Source organism: Chamaea fasciata, unplaced genomic scaffold (genome assembly GCF_029207755.1).
Source record: "Chamaea fasciata isolate MVZ Bird 193981 ecotype frontalis unplaced genomic scaffold, bChaFas1.0.hap1 SCAF_15, whole genome shotgun sequence".
NCBI classification, from domain to species: Eukaryota; Metazoa; Chordata; class Aves; order Passeriformes; family Sylviidae; genus Chamaea; species Chamaea fasciata.
Window position 1 is genome coordinate 5,520,928 of NW_027094100.1, and position 20,380 is coordinate 5,541,307.

At 43.3% G+C, this 20,380-nt stretch overlaps 1 protein-coding gene and 1 long non-coding RNA gene across 4 annotated transcripts in view; one reads left to right on the forward strand and one right to left on the reverse strand.

The window, feature by feature from the left end:
* On the forward strand, positions 1 to 9,729 carry LOC136297325 (uncharacterized). 3 transcript variants are annotated; one of them, XR_010723136.1, is made up of 4 exons: positions 1 to 81; positions 193 to 328; positions 1,512 to 1,687; positions 9,621 to 9,729. It is a non-coding gene; the product is annotated as an uncharacterized lncRNA (long non-coding RNA). The 3 variants fall into 3 exon arrangements; XR_010723134.1 differs by having other exon boundaries at positions 3 to 328; XR_010723135.1 differs by having other exon boundaries at positions 3 to 328; positions 1,577 to 1,687.
* The window catches only part of LOC136297323 (organic cation/carnitine transporter 2-like), a 25,675-nt gene continuing 10,697 nt past the window's right edge, over positions 5,403 to 20,380 (reverse strand). The window contains exons 3-10 of the mRNA XM_066197149.1: positions 19,332 to 19,486; positions 17,789 to 17,960; positions 16,710 to 16,836; positions 12,404 to 12,504; positions 9,358 to 9,572; positions 7,979 to 8,161; positions 7,399 to 7,534; positions 5,403 to 6,850 (exon numbers count right to left, since the gene is read on the reverse strand). Of these exons, the coding sequence (XP_066053246.1) occupies positions 6,763 to 6,850; positions 7,399 to 7,534; positions 7,979 to 8,161; positions 9,358 to 9,572; positions 12,404 to 12,504; positions 16,710 to 16,836; positions 17,789 to 17,960; positions 19,332 to 19,486 (1,177 nt within the window). The 3' untranslated portion in view covers positions 5,403 to 6,762. The remainder of the gene's footprint in view (positions 6,851 to 7,398; positions 7,535 to 7,978; positions 8,162 to 9,357; positions 9,573 to 12,403; positions 12,505 to 16,709; positions 16,837 to 17,788; positions 17,961 to 19,331; positions 19,487 to 20,380) is intronic.

Below are 20,380 nucleotides of genomic sequence, written 5' to 3' on the forward strand. Positions count from 1 at the left end.
GGAATGTTCCAGAGCGAGAGCGTCCACGGTAGAGCTACATCTTAATCATTAGTGTCATTAATTCTGGAACAGTTTGTGGAGGTAATATATCTAGAAATAAAAGGTTTTTAGATACTTTTTACTTTGAAATGGAACCATTATCCCAAGCAATAAAACCATTAACCCGAGCTTGCACCCACTCGCTGCGGGGAGGAGGATGAGGAGGATGAGGATGAGGAGAAAGGGAGCGCCGAGGAGCCGGGAAGGGACTCGCCCGCAGCAGCTCCCTCCGTCCCCACTGCCAGCCCCGCAGGAGCGGGCACCTTGCCGGGGTGGGCACAATCCCGAGGTGAGCACCTTCCCGGGGTGGGCACAATCCCGGGGTGGGCACAATCCCGGGGTGGGCACAATCCCGAGGTGGGCACAGTCCCGAGGTGGTGACCTTCCCAGGGTGGGCACAATCCCGGGGTGGGCACAATCCCGAGGTGGGCACAATCCCCAGATGGGCACAGTCCCGAGGTGGGCACAATCCCGGGGTGGGCACAGTCCCGAGGTGGGCACAATCCCGAGGTGGTGACCTTCCCAGGGTGGGCACAATCCCGAGGTGGGCACAATCCCGGGGTGGGCACAATCCCGGGGTGGGCACAGTCCCGGGGTGGGCACAATCCCGGGGTGGGCACATTCCCGAGGTGGGCACATTCCCGAGGTGGGCACCTTCCCGGGGCGGCCCGGCCCGCTCCGCTCGGCTCCGCTCGCGGCCCGCTCACCTCCCAGCCCCGCTCCGGTGGCGGCCCCGCTCCGTGTGACACCGCGCCGCTTTCGCTTTCCCTTTCCTAGTGAAGGAGGGGCGGCCCTGACTGCCGGCCGCCTTCGGGGAAAGGTCTGGGGGAGCAGGGGCGGAGGGAGCCCAGGAGGACCGGCCCGGAGCCAGGAGCACGCCTGGGCTGCGAGCAAAGCAAACCCTCTTACACAGCGGGTTTATCTCTTCCCCAGATTCCCGATCGCGATATTCCCCTGACCTGCAGTAGGACACGTGAAGAAGCACTTCGGTTCCTCTCTGAAGGGGCCAGAGGGGTTTAACAGACATGTAGATGTGGCACTTGGGGACAGGGTTTAGTGGCGGGCTTGGCAGTTTTGGGGAAATGATTGGACTCGATGATTCTAGAGGGCTTTTCCCAGCTGAACGATTCTATGAGTCCCTGTCGATATGGCACATCCAGCTCCCACAAGGTCATTTACCTCTTGGGACTTGAAGTGGAGGGACTTGGGATGGTGGGAGTGACTTTCTTCATGGGAAAGCAGCAGTCCCATAACAGGAGAGCTCCCTCTGACCACTACCCTCTCTGCAATTGAGAGCAGGAGCTACATGAACTCCAGTGGCTTGGATAAAGCTATTGGAGCACTGAAGAGTTCTTATGGCTAAGAACAATTAATAAATAACTCAAAAGGAAATTAGGTTGCTTCACCCCAGGGGCAAAGAACCCTCCAGATGGTCACAATTAAGATACTTCAAGAAGTCTCAATTCTAGCAGAAAGCCAACATCAACACAGCCAACGGGAGAAAAGCTGGGACTTGACTCTCGGAAGTGCTTTGCAGGAACAAGGAACATCCTCAGCTGGTCTGCAATACCCCTCCTGCACAGCTGCTCACTCCAAGAGGCAACAGCTACTACCAGGAATGCTTACTCAATGACTGCAGGCTTTTAAGGTATTTTTTTCAGGAATTTAATCAATTACCTGGTGTTCTTGGGCAGTTGCTGTTTATCAGTCATTATTTACATTGCCTCGAAGTAAAGCTGACCTAGCAGCCAGTACTCTTGTAGTTTGTCAGAAGGCAGGCAAACAGTCAAGTGACAGAGGTAAGACTTGCTGGCCTAAGAGATCAAAGATCTACAGTGCAAGTGAGACAGAAAAACTGTCTCTCTGCAGCTATGGACATCCATCTCCAGAAACTACTGGCTCTGCACCGTGCAATCTCGGGTTTGGGGGATTTTTTTTTTTTTTCCTCAGAAGCACTTGTTTCTGCACAAGAATTCCTGGAATGCTGCTCCCAGGCTCTGTTGAGAAGAATGACCTCAAATGTAAGAAAACCCACAGTGCACAGGCTGCTAGAGGCACCAGGGGTTTTACATGAAACCACAGAATGGTTTGGGTTGGAAGAGACATAAAGGCTTATTTCATTCCACCCCCTGCCATGGGCAGGGACACCTTACACTAGATCAGGTTCCTCTAAACCCATCCAACCTGGCCTTGAATATTTCCAGAGACGGGCCAGCCACAGCTTCTCTGGGCAATGTGTCCCAGTAGGTACTTGCCTCTCCACAGTCAAGAATTTTTCAATCTCTAATCTAATCCTGCCCTCTGTCAGTTTGAAGCCATTTCCCCTTATCCTGTCACTCCATGCCCTTCTCCAAAGCCCCTCTCCCACTCCCCTCGACCCCCTTTAGGCACTGGAAGGTGCTCTAAGGTCTCCCTCAGCCTTCTCTTCTCCAGGCTGAACAGCCTCAGCCTGGCTCCAGAGCAGAGAGGCTCCAGCCTTCAGAGCATCTCCAGGGCCTCCTCTGGACTCACTCCAGCAGCTCCATGTCCTTCTGATGCTGGGGGCCCCAGAGCAGGACACTGCATGGCACGTGGGGTCTCACAAGAGCAGAGTAGAGGGGTAGAATCTTGTCTCTTGACCTGCTGGTTATCCTGAAAGGGCTTGTTTCCTTTTGCTCAGACCCTGGGCAGCACATCTGGGTTGCACAAGTGCTGCTGGCACCTCTTGCTGGGCTCTGGGCTGATGGGTGCCTGCAGGACTGTTGCTGTTTGGATGTACACAGAGACCTCTTGCACAAGGACCCAGGGTACAGACAGTCCAAGATATCTCGGACTGGCTGTTAAACAATGAAACTTCATACTAACAGCCTTTCAATAGATACTAGGATACATTTCTAAACATGAAGGTGAAAAAAAAAAGGAATATATGATTTTAAAGATAATTCCAGATACTTTATTCTTAATTTTACAAATAACAAGCATTTCTCTATAAAAAACTAGGGTAAGAATCAATGTAGGTACAGCTAGGAATATTTACATTCTTAGAAGAAATTTATATATCTTTCTATATACAAGGCTGTGGCCATTACCGGTTTAAGGTACTCCCAAAAGCATTTCCTAAGTAAGGCTTTATGGTCCTAGGCCGATTGCATGTTTTAAGAAAATAATTCATAACTACCATGACTAAGGTTCTGTTGTATAAATACTGAAATAGGTATTGCAGTCCAGCACCTCGGGCAATGCAGCCCCTCCCTTTGTAACCACCTGCCCCAGATGCTCACTCGAAAAGGGAGGAGTTCACACCTCTTCACAAAATAGTGTCACAAGTCAGTCAAAGTCCTAATTGTCGAAGATGAAGTACTAAACGACGCTTATGGGAGCACTACATTCACTGTCAGGAGAGTCAGAGATTCTAACGATTATTGACTGTGGAGCACGAATATCACAAGTAGTTGTGGTACCTTTTGAGTTAATGGCATTTCCACTTGCAAGCAATTAAACCGAAGTCACAGGATTATCTGACATACCTGAGATGATGACAGGAGTCAGCCTGAGAGCTGAAGGGAAAAGGAAGGGATCCTTGTCCACAAGGCCATATGCTATTTCCCTTGGTGAAGGTACAGCAGTTTGACTGTTCTCTGGTAACACGGAATCCTCCCTTAACCAGGTAACTGTAACATGTGTTGCTGCTGTGATACAGGTTTTAGGCACCCAAACCATGCAGGATTTCCCAGGTTAAGGTCAGTCTGAATGGCAAAGTCTGTTTCCTCTTCCTCCTCTGATGCACAAGCTCACAGGTTTATCACAATTCCTCCTCCAAAGGTCAGTCCTGTCCTTTCTCCCTAGTCTGCAGGTGTATCTGCAGTCACACTGTATGCTGCAAATCTTATCTGTTGCCAGCATGGATGCCACTCTAAGATTTGCCCATGATTGTATCAGGTCCCTTTATCTGTATCTTGTTTATTAAGATATTCCCTCAATTTCTTTTGGGGATGGCTGTTAACTGGATTCTGCCTACTCACTAGAACAAGATCCTTGGCTTAGAGCTGAACTTGAAAAGAGTAGGATAAAACAGTAAGTACAAAATAACCCAGTCTGCTATATCAGTTGTGTTCCACATTTCTGACTCAGACTTAATGTTTTTAAAAACATAAGCAAGGGAAAAAACCTTTTTTTGACACAAAGTAATTGCCATTGAGTTTTGTCGCATTAGTCACAACCAGGAAATCCCCCAATTTGGATTTTAAAAAAGTCCCAAACCAACAATAACAACAGAAAATCTCACAAAGAACTTTAGTAAACATAAAAATATTTAAACATTCAGGAACAAAAGTCTCTCTTTCAAGGCACATACTTTGATACAACAATGGGTAAGAAATTACAGCTAAATCAGATGTTAAATGGACACTGCACTTTAGGACTGGAATTCCCAGACTAAATCATGTATCAGGCAAGCACATATCTTACATTTCAGGGTATTTTCTGAAGCTGTTTACAGGAAGAGCCTTATGGGACAGGGTTGTTTACATTGGCAAATTCATAACAAGGAAGTTGCAGCTAAATGTGTTTTGCCTCAGATTCCTGTGGTTATCAGATCATTCTTCTACAACACACACACAAAAAAAGCTGCTTCTCAATGTTCCAGTTTCTAAACATTAGGTTTACAAAGAAAAATATCTGTACTACATTTTACAACATATTTTTATGTTTGCAATGAATATTTCAAAAAGCCTGCAAGCCTAACAAATCAGGTCATGTTTTTGGGCAAGGGGGACTGGCTGTTACATGCTCTCCCCTGACGTGTATTTGCTCATGTCAAGGCTGTTCTGTGATGCGCAGTGAGGCTTGTAAAATCCAGATTCTCAATTTTGGCAGTAGCCTCAAATCACACACTGCATTTTAAACCTGCCTGCTCCGGGCTTGTCAACCTGCTAAAGGGGAGTGACACTGAACCTGCCCCAAGCTTGGGATTTCTTTCCTTGGAAAAGCTGACAACACTATGTTTGTCGGTATCGTTCTCTGCCCCAGTGACATTGGTCAGCTCCCCGCTGCATTCATGAATTAAAATCCCAAATAAAGAGGTGAGAAAATGCAGGACAAGTGAAGCAAACCCTAGAGCTCAAAGCACTGTTAGGAAGAATTTAACCAAACCAAACCAAACCACTGCAGTCTATACAGCATTTTCTACTTTCTTCCTTTGACAAGCAGCCCAAGGTACACATCAGTCCAATTGCTGGAGTCTGTTACCAAGGTCAGAATTTGGGATACTGATTAATAAAAGACTGGAATCAGACAACACTACCTGTATATTTAAACACCATAGGAAAATGCAAAACTTCCCCAAGCAGCTGCTGCAGAAGAGTAAGGACCCTGAGAGTTTAGGCTACAAAGGTTTAGGCTGTTTATTATTATTGCCTTAATTTAACAAGACAGAACAAAATACAAGTGCCATGAGAGAGAAACCTTTCACCACTCACATTTGTCACACTGTAATTAGCATAGCACAAATGAGACTCTGTGTACAAATATATTGTATATTTAAGGAAACACAGGTAATGCCAAACTTCCATAGCACAAGGAACAATTTCTTGGCAGACTGTCAACAAGATAAGTGCGTTTGTTGGCGGGGTTTTTTTTAAACAATTTAAAAGCAATTCACTGATTACATTAAGTGGAACTTAGACGTCACACCAATCATATAGTTGACACTTAAGATTGAGAACCAGTGGTCAGAGATATATTCTGAGTTTTATCCTCAGTACATTCCACCATGATCAATGCATGGTCAATGCAGTGGCATGATTAACATAAAATTTTACAACTAAATATAGTAATTGTGTGCATGTGTATATAAGTGGGAAAAACACAGAACAAAGACAGGAGAATTGTTTCCATCATCCAAATTGCACAGAAAACATTAAAACAATTTACACATAAAACTTTCACCACACATTGAAAAAGAATCCCAAACTAACACCATTCCCTCTACACACAGGTGAAACCATTTGCATTATTTGGAATAAATCCAGCCTAAAAAAAGGCCACATCCAAGGTCAGATGTAAACAACTTCACCAAGAAGGTAGTTGAAATCCAGCATTGGAATCAAGTGAATTTTGTCAACAAAATTTCAGTGCTAAATACTTTGTGCAAGACAATCCTTTCAGTCTATGCTGAGTTAAAACATACCAGGTTAGAAATAATTCTCAAAATCTTTCTTTGCATCTTTCTCAATTTGGTAACAAATTCAGGACGTGCAAAGTCATTTGAGTAAGATCACAGAGAGGCACGTTCTCATAAACCTTCACTATAATAAATAAGTTTTCTGTCCAGAAACAGAAGTCAAGGAGCCAAAAGCAATGAGCAACTTTTTCAGGCAATTTTTACCTCTTGATGTAAGCATTAACTCTGGGGGAGGTTCACTGAAGAATCCGGGCACCCTGCCAGCCCTTGAACTCATTTTCAAGTATCTTTCAGCTGAACTATATGTTAAAGTTACAAAGGATTGATCAGATTCTGCTCCATGGTACTACTGCATGAACACAACCGTGGCTGAAAAATCTCATTGAAGGCTACAAAGTATTTATGTTCATATAAAAAGAGAATGTAGGGAACACGGTGTTTAAATTAATAAATAAGGTTAAAATTACAGAAAACAAAGTGTTGCCACTAGCCCTTTCTAGAATAAATTTCAGAAGAAAAGTCCATTTAACCTTCACTCCACCAGGAAATACATAGGAGTTCCATCAAAAAGCTGTGCTTTTAAGAATCTCTGGATTTTCTTCTTCCTCCTTGGAATCCCTTGTGCTACTAGATGGAGGTCTGTATTCTAATCTGGAGATCGAAGAAAGAAAAAAAATAACTTTAAAAAGTTATGAGAGATGAGAGAACTTAAAAAAAAAATCTGAGTCCTGTCTGACATTACAGACTAATTTTAATATCCTGTTGACTTCATTTGTAAAGGTCCCTTTCTTACCCCACATCTATGCTCATGTGTCGTCTTCCATCAGAGCCATGGCAAAAGGCCAAACGCTCTCAGTGCCTTTTAAATCAGCTGAACTAATCTGAAAGAGTTCAGCTCTTCCCCAGCACTTAGGAGACTTTCAAGACCTACAACGTATCCCTACACCTTGATAAACCAACCCATTTTTAAAATGCATTCCTCAGATGTACTTTTATTAAGTCATGAGAGTCAAATGATAAATTTGGAGCTGAGAGATGTACACATGAACATCTACACTTGGGAAGAGGGACTAAGACTTCAGCTAAGCTTTTGTATTTTCAACAGAGTGCTACCTTTGCTGCTAAAACCAGCCTGTCCCTCTGACCATACCTAGGCAAGTCCATTCCTCAGAGAAGTGTTAAGATCAGGTGGCACTTACCCTTTCACTCGCAGCATTTGATCAATGGTGTCAGGAAGAGGCATACCATAGCTTTCAGGCAGAAACAGTGTGAGAATTCCTGACAGCACAGTCAGGCTCCCCATCAGGATGTAAGGCAAGAATCGGTCATAGGCACCTAGTAAAACACACACACACCAAAAAGCATCGGCTCTAAGTCTCTGATAATTGCTCAGAGAAACTGTGGATGGCCCATCCCTGAAGTGCTCAAGACCAGGTTGGACAGGGCATGGGGCAACCTGGTCTAGTGGAAGGTGTCCCTGCCCACGGCAGGCAGGTGGAATGAGATGATATTTCAGATTCCTTCCAACCCAAACCATTCTGTGGTTCTGTGGTAATGGTTGTACCAAGGTACAGGGCTTGGTACCTGTGCAGGATTTGTGCTTTCAGTAAAAACAAAACCAAGCAACCCCCATCACAGCCTGACATTCAAAGTGTATGTTGTTATAAATGTGGTTGTAGGAACTCAAGGGAGTGGGAATAAATAGCTGTAAGAAGTGTCCTTATTGAGGCAAGAGAATTGAGTCTCTGAAGCATCTCTCCAGCAGACCAGTTAACTCACCAAGGTAAACAAAGTAAGGTGAGAGGATGCTGCCGAGTCGGGAGGCCATGGAACTTGCTCCAACTCCCATGTTCCTTACTACTGTTGCGTAGAGCTCAGCCGTGTAAACATAAACCATTGAGAAGGCAGATGTGATTCCAAACTTCCCCAACATCACCAGTAGAATAGACAGTGCAGTGATATCTGAAATCCAAACACAGTGAAGACTTGGGCTCTTGCAATTCATTGTATCCCTTAACTTCTTTGCGTTTGTGTAACTTCTGCCTAATTAACTCCGGTATCTGGTGTCTTTTTTCCCTGTAAATATCCACAAACATAAGCAACGTTCTTTTTAATTTTTTCTTTTTTAAATTTCTAGAAGTCAGCATTTCCATTTTCTCTTTGAGAACAGGGCTTCCTGCCAAGTGAAAAATTGCCGAGATCCTTTCAGATTTCAGGGGCCAGCCCTTTGCTATTGCAAAAAATGCCATATATCACTTTTTAATAAAGTGAACAAAGTAAAACATTTGAAACAAATTATATTATTTTAGGTTTCCTAAAAACCTGGTTTTTCATTAACATTCTTAGCTATATTCTTAGTTTCATTAACACTCTTAGCTATAATAGTTTAATTATAGGAAGACTGATTGACTTTTACTGGGACAGTTAAAATTGGAAAATCAAAACAGATCATACTGGTGTCCAACTGACTCAAAGAACAGGGGAAAAAACCACCAAATCTGAGAATGCAGCACACATATTACCTGTATAAAATAAGCAAGGCAGCTCTTGCATGTTCTCTTTTGTATATCTTTGATTTGTAAATGAGTCCTAGGCAGCAACACCTCCCCTTATATTCAGTATCATTATCAGTAATGACTCCATAGCCCTATTAATAATGTTACCTGGCCCTCCTTTCCAGTAGCTACACATTATTTTAACTATCAACACTAATTGAGTACAAGCATCTCTGCTTATCAAAAATACTTCCAGAATGACTCCATAGAAAGTAACTCTTTAAACAAGCTCTAAAGTCATCAATAGCTGTTTGGGAAGTGAGTTCTGCAGCCTTTTTTGTGACTTCCACTTAGCAAATTGTGCTTGGTCTAGTCCTGGTTTTACACCTGGACCTTACCAGGACACCCTGCCAGAGATGTAGTTTAGGGGCAAAACTGGACTGCAACTCTAATCCCAACAGAGCACAAAGCCAATGACCCACCTTTCAAACTGTATCTGGATGTTGTGGCAGTTACTTGTGCAGTAGCACTGAGAACCAAGGAAGAGAGGCAAAGATAGGACACGAGTATCTGTATTTAGTCCCCTCAGGACACTTTTCCTCCACATCTGCCCTGTGCACGTCACCTATCATAGATATGTGAGATGAACTAACGATTCCATACGTGAGGGCACCAGCTGAATGAAGAGAAGAACACAGCCTCCCAAGAATAACGCAGCAGCCATTGAGTACCGTCGGGGGAAATAGCGGAGCAGCAGCCAGGAGATTATGTAGGCTGGGACTTCAATCACTGCTGAGAGGAAGCAGTTCACATACACGTCTCCATGTAGGTTAGGTGTGTCGAGAGAAAGTCCAAAATAGCCAACTGAGATTATCATCCTGAAAGAAACAATAGCAGGGTCAAACAAATCTCTCTTCTTCCTTCAGGTTGCCAGGAACCTCCTCCACATTTCCATCAAGCACAGAAAATTCAGCATCTGGCAGACTTATTCACCTCTGAAGCAGCTGAAGTGCTCATTTCAGAAACAGCAAGTTAACAATTAAACCATGTGGATGCTTTTGATCTTTCAGACTGCTCTTGATTTCAAAGAAAAAAATATATTACCCTGGGAGGAAAGTGATGTCCATTCACACTGCAGTACTGCAGTAGTTGCCGTTACTATAGTTTATAGCCTTAACCTGAAAGTCTGAGCTACTGAATTTTACTGCTGCTGAGGCCTACAGCAGCTTTCCATTATGTTTATCAGGGAGCTCAAGGTGAAGAGCATTGTTTCTGGGTCATTATGCTCCATGCTTTCTGTATAAAGTCAGACAGGAGGAGTATGGCATCCTGGCAGGCCCAAACAGCCCATGATTTTCTCTGCCATGCTCCAACCTGGCTGGGCAGCATCCAGACCACACTGGCATGGCTGGGTGTCTGGGCTGGTCAGTGCATCAGGACGGAGCTTGGTGACTGGAACTCTGCCATCTTAATTTCCTGCCAGATGATAGCTGGCTTCCATGCAATCCAGGCAAATACACAACTGGCCTTGGAGACAAACTGTCCTGTCTTGGAAGATGCTGGGTAGAGAAGGTTAAGCTTTACCAACAAGTGTAACGTGGTAAATAAGGAAATAATGGGCACTGGATCACGACATGTCCAGGAGCAAACATGAGGCACAGAACACTTGGCACTTTGTCTCCACCAGCATCTGTCTTATAACAGAACCTGGAGCAAAATCACTGCATGGCACTGAGTGCACCACTGAGAAAAGATTAGCTCTTCCTCCTCCTCACTGAATATTGGAAGAGCCTTCATGGTCCAGTTGCTTAAAATAAAGCTGCGTAGTGTACCTGGGAAGGTATGAAGTGACAGAGCTGAGAGCTACCCCCTGCTGCTGTGGTGCCCTGCCCCAAACCATTCTTCTCAGAAGTAGTTCTGTACAGTTTTTCATACTCTGTGCTCCTTGGAGTTACTTTTATATGCAAACTGTAATGCTGGAACTCCCTTTTGGTGGCAGATTGCCTTAGCTCATTACATTGGCAAACCTTAATATAGTTAAATATTTTGTAGGAGAACTTCAGTGGTATTTACACATCCTAGGGTGACAAGAAGCCAAACTTCTTCATCCCTGGTGCAAACCCTGCAAAGGGAATAGTTTAATGGCCTGTTACTTAGTCAAAATTAACAAAATACTCAGCACTATGTAAAGGTGATGTCTTGCTGTCTGCAGCTATCCTCTCTTATAGCCCTTTTTGGTGAGAACTTTTAATTCATGATATAAAATATACCATCAGTATACCACGGGTTGGAAAACGATGTGCTGTGAGGAAGCACAGGATATTATATCTTTTTATATTGGGAAATTAATTTAAAGGAGATTAGGTCACGGACACACAAATTAGAATAGTGAAAAAATTGCCCAACCTAACCGAATACTTTTCTGCAAGAGGAGGTGTGATTGTGCAAGTCAACTGTACTTGTTTGACTCTTTCTGCCTATCATAAAACTTGATTTCTGATGTGGTAAAAAGCCCTTCAGGATGGGTTACTGAATCCAGTAGAATCGATTACATACTGTCATGTCTGTGTTTCTCTCAGATGCTTCATCCTTCCAGAAATGCTGTTCAAACAGGTTTTGTTTTTGATTTCTACAACCACGCCACAAAACCAGCTGTGCCCAGGAGCTACTGCCCCACATGAAGTAGATGAGGAGTAGGGCAGTCTCACTTCCAATCAAACATCAGAGTCAGTGACTGGACTTGAGCAGTAAGACATTATATAGACACCCTACTGACATTTCTGCAAGGAACCAACACGACTCTTCTTTTTGAGCTGTCTTTTTGCACAAGTTCCCTTCTCAGTGTGTTTGTGGCCTTGTGCTTGGTGATGGGCCAGAGAATCTGGCTTAAATATAAGCCAAATCATCCTTTGATCTAAGATGCCACATCATCTTGTATGTGCTGGCAGGTCAGTGGACTCTGAGGCTCTACCTCACTAAGGCATGGGAACATTGTTCAAAAAAACAGCATAAAGACTTGGTTAGCTCCCAAGCACTCGAGGGACCTTCTTGGTTTAGTCATTAGGTACATGCACTAATTAAACCCCACTTGTACAGCCTCTGGCAGGTTATAAGTCACCCTTTCTGTTTAGAGCTTGACTGAGATTTCTAGTGAAGGAAAATAACAACCATTTAATCAAACTCAGCAATAAGTATGGCTTCAGCTAGTGAAAACCAAACTGAAGATGACAAGTAGACAAAGCAGACAGCAGGAAAATATACGAAAATCTCAGATGAGAACTTAAAAAAGGCAGCATTACCCCCTTAAGAGTCAACACAAAAGAAATGGAATGATTCTCCCCTAAATCAGACACCATGTTCAGATCCCTGGGCAGAAGTTCTCTGACTGGGGGTAGGGCATGATTCATTCCTCTAAAAAGACACTGTTACAGTCAGAAGAGCATTCCCCAAGGCCCAGGATCAGGCAGGATTCCCACACACCCACTGCCAGCTGATCGGATTCCTACTCAGTTCAGGATAAGCCTGACTGTTTCAGAAAGGAACACCAACCCAGATGTGTTTCTACACTGTTACCAAAATGAAGAACCTATGTAACCAGAATTTTGTTGTTTCAGCCAGCTAGTCATTGATTTTTGAGTTGGTTTTGTCTGTATCTCTTCAGAATACTTTAGTATTTAAAGTTACATACTCCTGAATCACACTTGCTTACCAAAGAAGCACTGACATAATTGTGATAGTTAGGATATTTCGGGTTTTCATTAGATCCAAAATGGTGTATGTCTGTTGCTTCTGGGAATTCACATCTTGTAGCTGTAAAAGAGCAAACAACAAACAAAACATGGGAACTTTAACTTCCTGCAAAAATAATTATTATGAAACTAAGTCCTACCACCACCTTTTCCCTCAGTATTTTGATTTGCTGAAACAGATGCTCGACTTCTAACAAAACACATATAAGAGCCAACTACTTGTGAAAGTAGAAGCTCCTCTCTAATTTAAAGTCACTTAATATTTAGACTGAAACTCTCAGCTCTCGTGACCAGTGACAGGACTCAAGGAAATTGCATGAAGCTGAGTCAAGGAATGTTTCTGTTGGGTATCAGAAAGAGGTTCTTCACCCAGAGGGTGGCTGGGCACTGGAACAGACTCCCCAGGGAAGTGGTCACAACAGAGCCCAGGAAGCATTTGGACAAGGCTCTCAGGCATATGGTGTGACTCTCGGGGTGTCCTGTGCAGGGCCAGGAGCTGGACTCGATGATCTGTGTGGGTCCCTTCCAGCTTACCACATTCAATGATTCTATAATAATAATTTATTTTTGCCTGAAGCTTCACAAAACAATTGCTTTTTGTTACTCGAATTATAAAGCAACAGGATTAATTCACAATTTACATGTCACTACTGGAAGGGTTCTTACATCCAGTTTTGAGCACTGCGCCTGGAGAATCAGGCAAATCAACTGCACTCAGACTAGAAGAGAGTAACAAGGATGGTGAAAAAAACTAGAGGGTTTCTTTAGCCTAAGGGCCAAAAGACCTAGGACATCTTAAAAGACAAATAGTCTTCAAATACCGGAAAAAGTAAGTGATAAACTGTCCTCTACCTCCGTTACAGACACAGCAACAGTTAACAGGAATTGCTGCAATAAACTGCAGCAGGGCAGAGCTAGTAAAGGACTACTCAAGCTGGATCTAAGAGTAATGTATTTAAACTGAGACAACTGGCTAATGAGCTGAAAAGTGCCTGTCATTATCTAGTCTGTTTTTGAGATTATCTTCCAAGAGTATAAACAAAAAGACAACAAACTTCTTCTTTCCCCATTAAACTTTCCAGCCCCTCAACATAAAATCACTTCCATGTAAACAGTGCAAGGGTATTCATCCACGAAGTATGAGAACAAGTTCTGTGCTTGGTAAGATTGTACAAAAAGAAAGATTTTTTTAAAATTAGGACTTTATTTAGACTCCTAAAAAGGAGGAGCAACGGAAAGATTTTTCAAAATATGGAAAAGGTGATTTAAGAGGACAAATCCCATTGATTAAAACTATCAGCTCTGATAAAGCAATCTGGAGTTTCTCTAATCTCTGCAGTAACGTGAAAATTCTTTCCAAGTGATAGTTGGTTCTGAAGATCTGGATAATGGAATAGCAGTCTGGTACACGCCAGATTTCTCTGTATTTGCATTCACAAATCCCATTTTCTACCAAAGGCAAACAGTCCTTTACCTTTGATAGCTTTCACTCTGCCTGAAGCCAAGCTTACATCATGCAAACTGTAGTCACTTCACAGCTCATAGCCCTTTCTCATAAATCACATGATCCTCCCTATGTATTCTCCAGTTCTGCCACTATTTGTTGCCAAGAAAAAAAACAAAAAACAAACCACCATAAAACCATAAAACAAAACCAGGAAGAGAAAAATTCAGAGTCAGTTGATGAGAAAAAGGGTCCTTGCCTTTTAAGAGCTGGATAAGTAGACAATATAATCTTTACCACGAGAGGCTCAAACAAGAAGCTATGAGAGAAGGGCAGGGAAACCCAAATGATGGCTGGAAATTAAACCTATCATCCAAACATTTCTATCCCCTCCTAACCAACCAAGCCCTATTTGTGCTGCGCAGCTGGTCTGTGATTTGTCACCTGCTGGACCTCAACTGGCTTGAAATCTCTGGAGTCAAAATTCTGCAGTTGCTGCTCTTCAACTGCACAGGTTTGAGGGACTTTCCAGCCATAAACTCAGGTGGCTCCTCCATCCCAAACACGAATTCCAAATGCAGGAAGGCGAAGAGCCAGCTAGATTTCTGAGAACCTCTCTGCAGCATAAACATGCTTCCCAAACCCTCAAGAGGCTGTAAGACTTCTGCTTTCCAGCTCTTCAGATAGCAGACACAAGAACAGCATAAACACACCACTGATGCAGAGGAGTTTTGCACAGATCTTTTGGCCACAATATTACTTTTACCTTAGAAAGCAAACAGATGGACAGGAGTTCTGCATGTACATCAAACTCACTTTCCTTTGATGATCAGAAAGGTAGTATGTTTATGAAAGCTGATGTGCTAATATCTGTAAATATACACCACATTCTCCAGCCCACCCTGCATTTCCCCTCATCCAGCATTTCCTGTAATTCCAAAATCCCTACTCTTGCCCCTGCCTTCTGCTCCTTCACTATCCAACCCCGTTCAGAGACAGCAAACACATCAGTGTTTCTTTCTAAGAGAGAAGATTCCAGGAACAGTGATCTTAGGCAGATGTTGGAGCCAGGGCTTGTTTTCTGTTCTCCTGCTGCAGTCCTGGCAATAGATGAGTTTTCATAGATACAGCATGAGAAAGAAGAAGAAGAAAAAGTAAAAGATGTATTCTATTGAAGATCCAGAGGAAAAGGTATCAGAAGAAGTGTGTTTTCTTGGCATTCTTACACTGTTCAGTAAGACCAGGATGTTTGCCCTAATACCTATTAATAAGTCTAGAAAAACAGCTTTGTCTGCCCCTCAGCTGACTTCAACACAAGGGAAGCTGTTTCAATCTCAGTAGCAAACACCTACAGCTTAATGGCTTCCCATTCTCCTTAGCCCAGAACAGAGGCATTATAAAGCAAATGAGTATATTATACTCATTATATTGTGAAGCAGCTGTGCCCCTGCAGCCCATGGGGATCCACAGGGGCTGCAGAGAATCACCCACAGCCCATGGGGATCCACAGGGATGCAGAAATCCACCACAGCCCCTGGGGGTCCATGGGGGATGCAGAGATCCACCCGCAGCCCCTGGGGGTCCATGGGGGATGCAGAGATCCACTCACAGACCATAGGGGAGGTCCCCACACCAGAGCAGGTGATTCCTGGAGGAGGCTGTGACCCAGTGGGAGACCCAGTGGAGAGAAGGGGCTCTTGCTTCCAGGCTGGAGCAGCCTGTCCCTGGAGGACTGCACCCTGTGGAAGTGACTCAGGCCACAGCAGTTTTGGGAGGACTGTCTGCCCTTGCGGGGAGTTCATGTTTGCAGCAGGTGCAGTTTGGCTGCTGCTCATGAGATTGGAGCCATGCCAGGGAAGTTCACGGAGAACTGTTTCCCATGGGAGAGACTCCAAAGCCTCAGAGGGGAAGGCCTCTCTTCTCTCCCAGAGCAGTAGAAGAAAATCTCAGCCATGAACTGACCAAAGCCTCCATGCCCTGTCTCCCTGCGCTGTCAGTGGAAAGGACGGAGGGGCTGGGGGGGAAAGGTGTTTTAAGGGTTTATTTTACTTTTCATCACCCTCCTCTGACTCTGGAGCGACTCTCACGGGTGCCTGGCATTGGGCCAGGGTCAAACCTTGACAATGACAAAACACTGTCAATCGTTAACCAGCAACTGGAGATCTGTGAGGAAAGTGCCCATTCTCCTGGAATATCCAAAGAGTTTGTCTCTCTTGACTTTCCGAGGTCATGTTTGAATGTGTACGGTACTGCTTGTATACCTTAAGGGTGATTTCCAGAGAAAACAGAAGCATGTAGGAAGAAAGAGATGGGAAAGATACCTGTCACTACTTCACCTGAAAGGAGCTCAAGCTTTGCCTTCCTTAATGTGGATTAGAAAATGGAGTTGAGTATGAACTAGAATAACAATCTTTCCAATGTTACTGGCCGGGATTAGCCCTGTGTTAGACTTATACAGAGTTATATTATAGACTGAATAAGCACAGAATCTGGTGCAAATATTTAGATCACTAAGCAGTAGGCACCTCAAATTCAGAATCCTCCTCCGAAAAACAGAGTTTAAAAGGAAAAAAGGCACCTGTAAACTGGATGAAAAAGATGTTTGCATTAGAATGCATGTTGGCATTCCCATGGGAATGGGATCAGAAAGACTTTGCAAGTCTCAATGAGGGGAAAGGGTATTGTGCTTTTCAGCAGAAAACGATGATCTTTCACCCATTTGAGAGCACATAATGCAGTGCAGGCATAACTCCATTCATCTGTATGGAATTAATTGCTTACATGAAGTCCAGCAAACAACAGGACTGCTAAACAAGTCTTACCTCACTAGGGTCAAATATTACATCTGGAGCTGTAATGCCATTAGTTTTTGCAGCTTTTCGGATGATGTCCTCTGCCTCCTGAAACCTCCCCTGGGAGATCAACCACCGTGGAGACTCCGGAATGACCCTGCAGAGAAGGTTCAGAGTAACAAGCCTGCATTTCCACAGGAAGAACTGCTGAAGAGACCAACACATTGTTCTAGGCAGAAAGACCTCCAAACTTGCCACATCATGCAGGAATTAGTGCAGTGACAACAGAAATGAGATTTACAAGAGCGGACTAGTGTAAGGAACAAGACCAGACTAATATGCCCTTATGGATTTCAGAAGTGCTGAAGGAATTAGCAGTGACTCAGAAAAAAGAGCAATCCAAACATTCCAAATACAGGATTAATTTAAGAAATTCAGAAATGTGAACACACAAGCAGCACACTGTAGGTTAAGAAGCATATCCTTAGAGGCTAACACATATAAAATTAGTAACTGTAAATTCTGTCACAGAAAGGCAAGTCAGAGAGCAGAATTCCCCAGTCATTCAACAGCATAAGAACCGAGATGGAAGCACAAACAGAACTGCTACTGTAAGTGAAGGAACACTACCACCACGTGGACTATTTCAGTTTTACAGGCCACTCAAAAGTAGTATTTTAACATCTGCAGAAGAAAACACGAAGTGCCACAGCTGTGCAAGTACTGTTCTATAATTTGTCATATCTGTGTCACCCTACCAATTTCAAGAACAATTGGTTTTTCCTTCTGCCCTTAGTTCTCACCTATACTTAAAAGCCTGTGGATTTCAGTTGTGCAGAAGTATGAGGTTTTTTGACCTTTTTTTTTTCTTTCTTTGCATTTGCAAGACTTAATTTTACAGAAGCCTAGAGAAAATGAAGAGTAGGCTTTTTGGGCATCAGTCAGATCACGTACAACACCATGGACCGACAGCTAAACAACTGGGAGAGTAAAGGACACAACATCCATTCTTCACCTCCCCATTCCTGAATTTCATTAGCTTCGTCATCTTAAAAATCTGCAGGCAGGACCTTCTAAAGACTAAAGTCTTGTAAGTTAGCTTTACTCACCACCAAAGGGGGATGAAGAGCAGCCCGGGCAGGGTGAGTGCCAGCAGCAGCATCCGCCAGTCTCGGATGAAGAAAGCAAACAGAGGCAGCAACATGTAACCAAACGCGTAGAAGATGCACACACCCAGGGTGCAGAACAGCAGACGGACGGATTTCCCTAGGATTTCTGTGCCTGTTCAAAACAGCAGAGGGATTATTAGCATTTTAACTTAATAGCAACCAAGTCACTTAATAAAAATACCCCTAGCAATTGGCTTTGAGATGCATTGCACTGCAGAGTTGCAGGATACAGCACTCTGCTGTCTAGTTGGAGAGGCACCACAGAGCTGCTTCATGCCATGATCCTGCACCAATGGAAGTAATTATATGTGTAAAAGAATGGGAACTGGGCCACACAGCATTTCTGTAGCTCAATATGTAGGTCATATTTCTGTAATTTTACCTTTTCAGAATCTGACATTTTACCTGAGGAGCTGAAATCACCTGACATTCTCAACAGTTAAACATAGCTTGATCTCCAGAATCCTCTCCAGCTTATGAAGAGCGACCAGCTTCTTCAAAGAACAATTCAAAGGTGCCTAATCTAAGTTGCCAACCTATATCACCTTCTAAAAGACTATTTAACCAAAAAACCTCACAGTCTTTTGGGGTAGATATATGGAGTTCATGTTGTTCACAAAGACCAAGCTACTGTCAGAGGAATTAAATGCATGAACAGGGGTCAGTGCTCCCCTCTGAAATGTTTCAGGACCTGCAAATCAAGAGACAGAGGGAAAAAATACAATCATTCTTTCTTACATGGAAATCAAAGAAGATGCCAGCAGGTGCAGCAGGCTGTGTGCAGTGAGGTTAGCTAAGCACTGCTTTCACCCCTGAACTGGCCTTCCTTGGCTCAAAAAGAATTTCTTGCAAGCATTTGGTACTTTGGACAGTGAGGTCACTGTAAATAACATTAATTTTTTTTTTTTTTAAATCTCAGATTCATGAGGTAAGTCACATTCCCATGGTTAAATATGGTCTTAGTTAGCTTGAAAGTATATAAAGCAAAAGTCATTATGACATTTAAATTTTTACTACAGGCTGTTTAAAGAAGGCATCATAAAAATTACTCTATCTTGTTTCTTTTGCAACTTTTAAATTAAACAGGTATTTAGGCCCCAAAATGGACATCAGAAATCCCTGAAAAATCACAGAATCATGGAAAGATTTGGGTTGGAAGAGACCTTAAAGATCATCTAGTTCCAATCCCCCAAAAAATCATGTCTCACATGTATTTTCTCTCCAACTAGAAGATGGACTTTATTTCAAATAGTCAGTTTTTAGGGTTTTGTCTCTTTCAGGATGGTCAGCCACAGAAATAATTCAAATTGCACCTCTATCAGCTGGAAGCTTCCAAGGAGAAGAGAAATTATTCATGCATGGTGAGGCCACACTCTTAACAGTGTTGCTTGGCAAAACAAATCAACCCTAAGTCAGTACTGAAAAGGAGCAGGAAAAGCACAAGATGAAAGGACACATGCAGTGATCAGCAGGACTTTCATACCAAGAACAAATGCCGCCACGTAGTTAGATATCTGTCCCATGCCAACCAGCACAAACAACACTGAAAACATCTCCCAGCTGGTAGAGAAGACCTGTATGAAACTGAAGCCAGTCTGCATTGCCAGAGTTGCAAAGAGCACATTCTTCCTGCCAAACCTTCCATCGACAGATTAAAAAAAGAAAGAGGAGGAAAAAAAAATATTATTAAATAACATCATGAATGAAATCTACAGAAACAGAAAAATAAAATTACTTTTATGTATGCTTAAGGAGATGCAACACTTCTGCCAAAAGCAGAGGTTCAGGAAATGCAACACAGGCACAACTATTCTAAACACATTAAAAACATCACTGGCCAAGAGAAATTAATATTCAACGGGCTGCTAGTTAAGTTGTCTTTAAGTATGTGTTGGAACAGTATTCCTTTCTTACTGATAGGATGAGCAGTGAAACAGATAGTCAGGAACAAGTTACTTAAAGTACAAGAGTATCCAATGCTTCTCCTCCTCCAAGGAGCACACAGTCCATGATATAGATTAACACCTTAGAAAAAGGAAAGGCTTCTGGAAGAGAGGTAAAGCTCAGATTTGGAAGATGCTATTGGCAGTCAGTGATCCCATGACGCAATCTTCATTCCCTTTGGTTTAAAAATGAACAAAATGGATTCTAGAAGACTTCCTGATCAAGTAGAAAAAAAAAAAAAAAACAACAAAAAAACCCACAAACCCAAAACCAAGGAGAAAAGAAATTAAATAAACACAATCCATCAAGCTGCTGTAGGAGAGGTTGCTGATGTCCTGGCCCAGGCAGCCCCACACTGCTGGGACAGGATGTGCTGAGTGCAGGTGTCACAACTCCAAAATCTGTGCTAACCTGCAGGTCTACTGCTGGTGTTGTGGGCATCAGGTGGGTCACAGTGCACGAAGAACAGACTGTTACTTGAAACCTCCAAATATTTTGTCAACCTTCATGTCTCAGGCTCGTTGCAGGCAGCAGAACATTGCAGGCAGCCTTGCTGGAGCATCCTCCTCAGGGAGAGAAGCTCCTAAC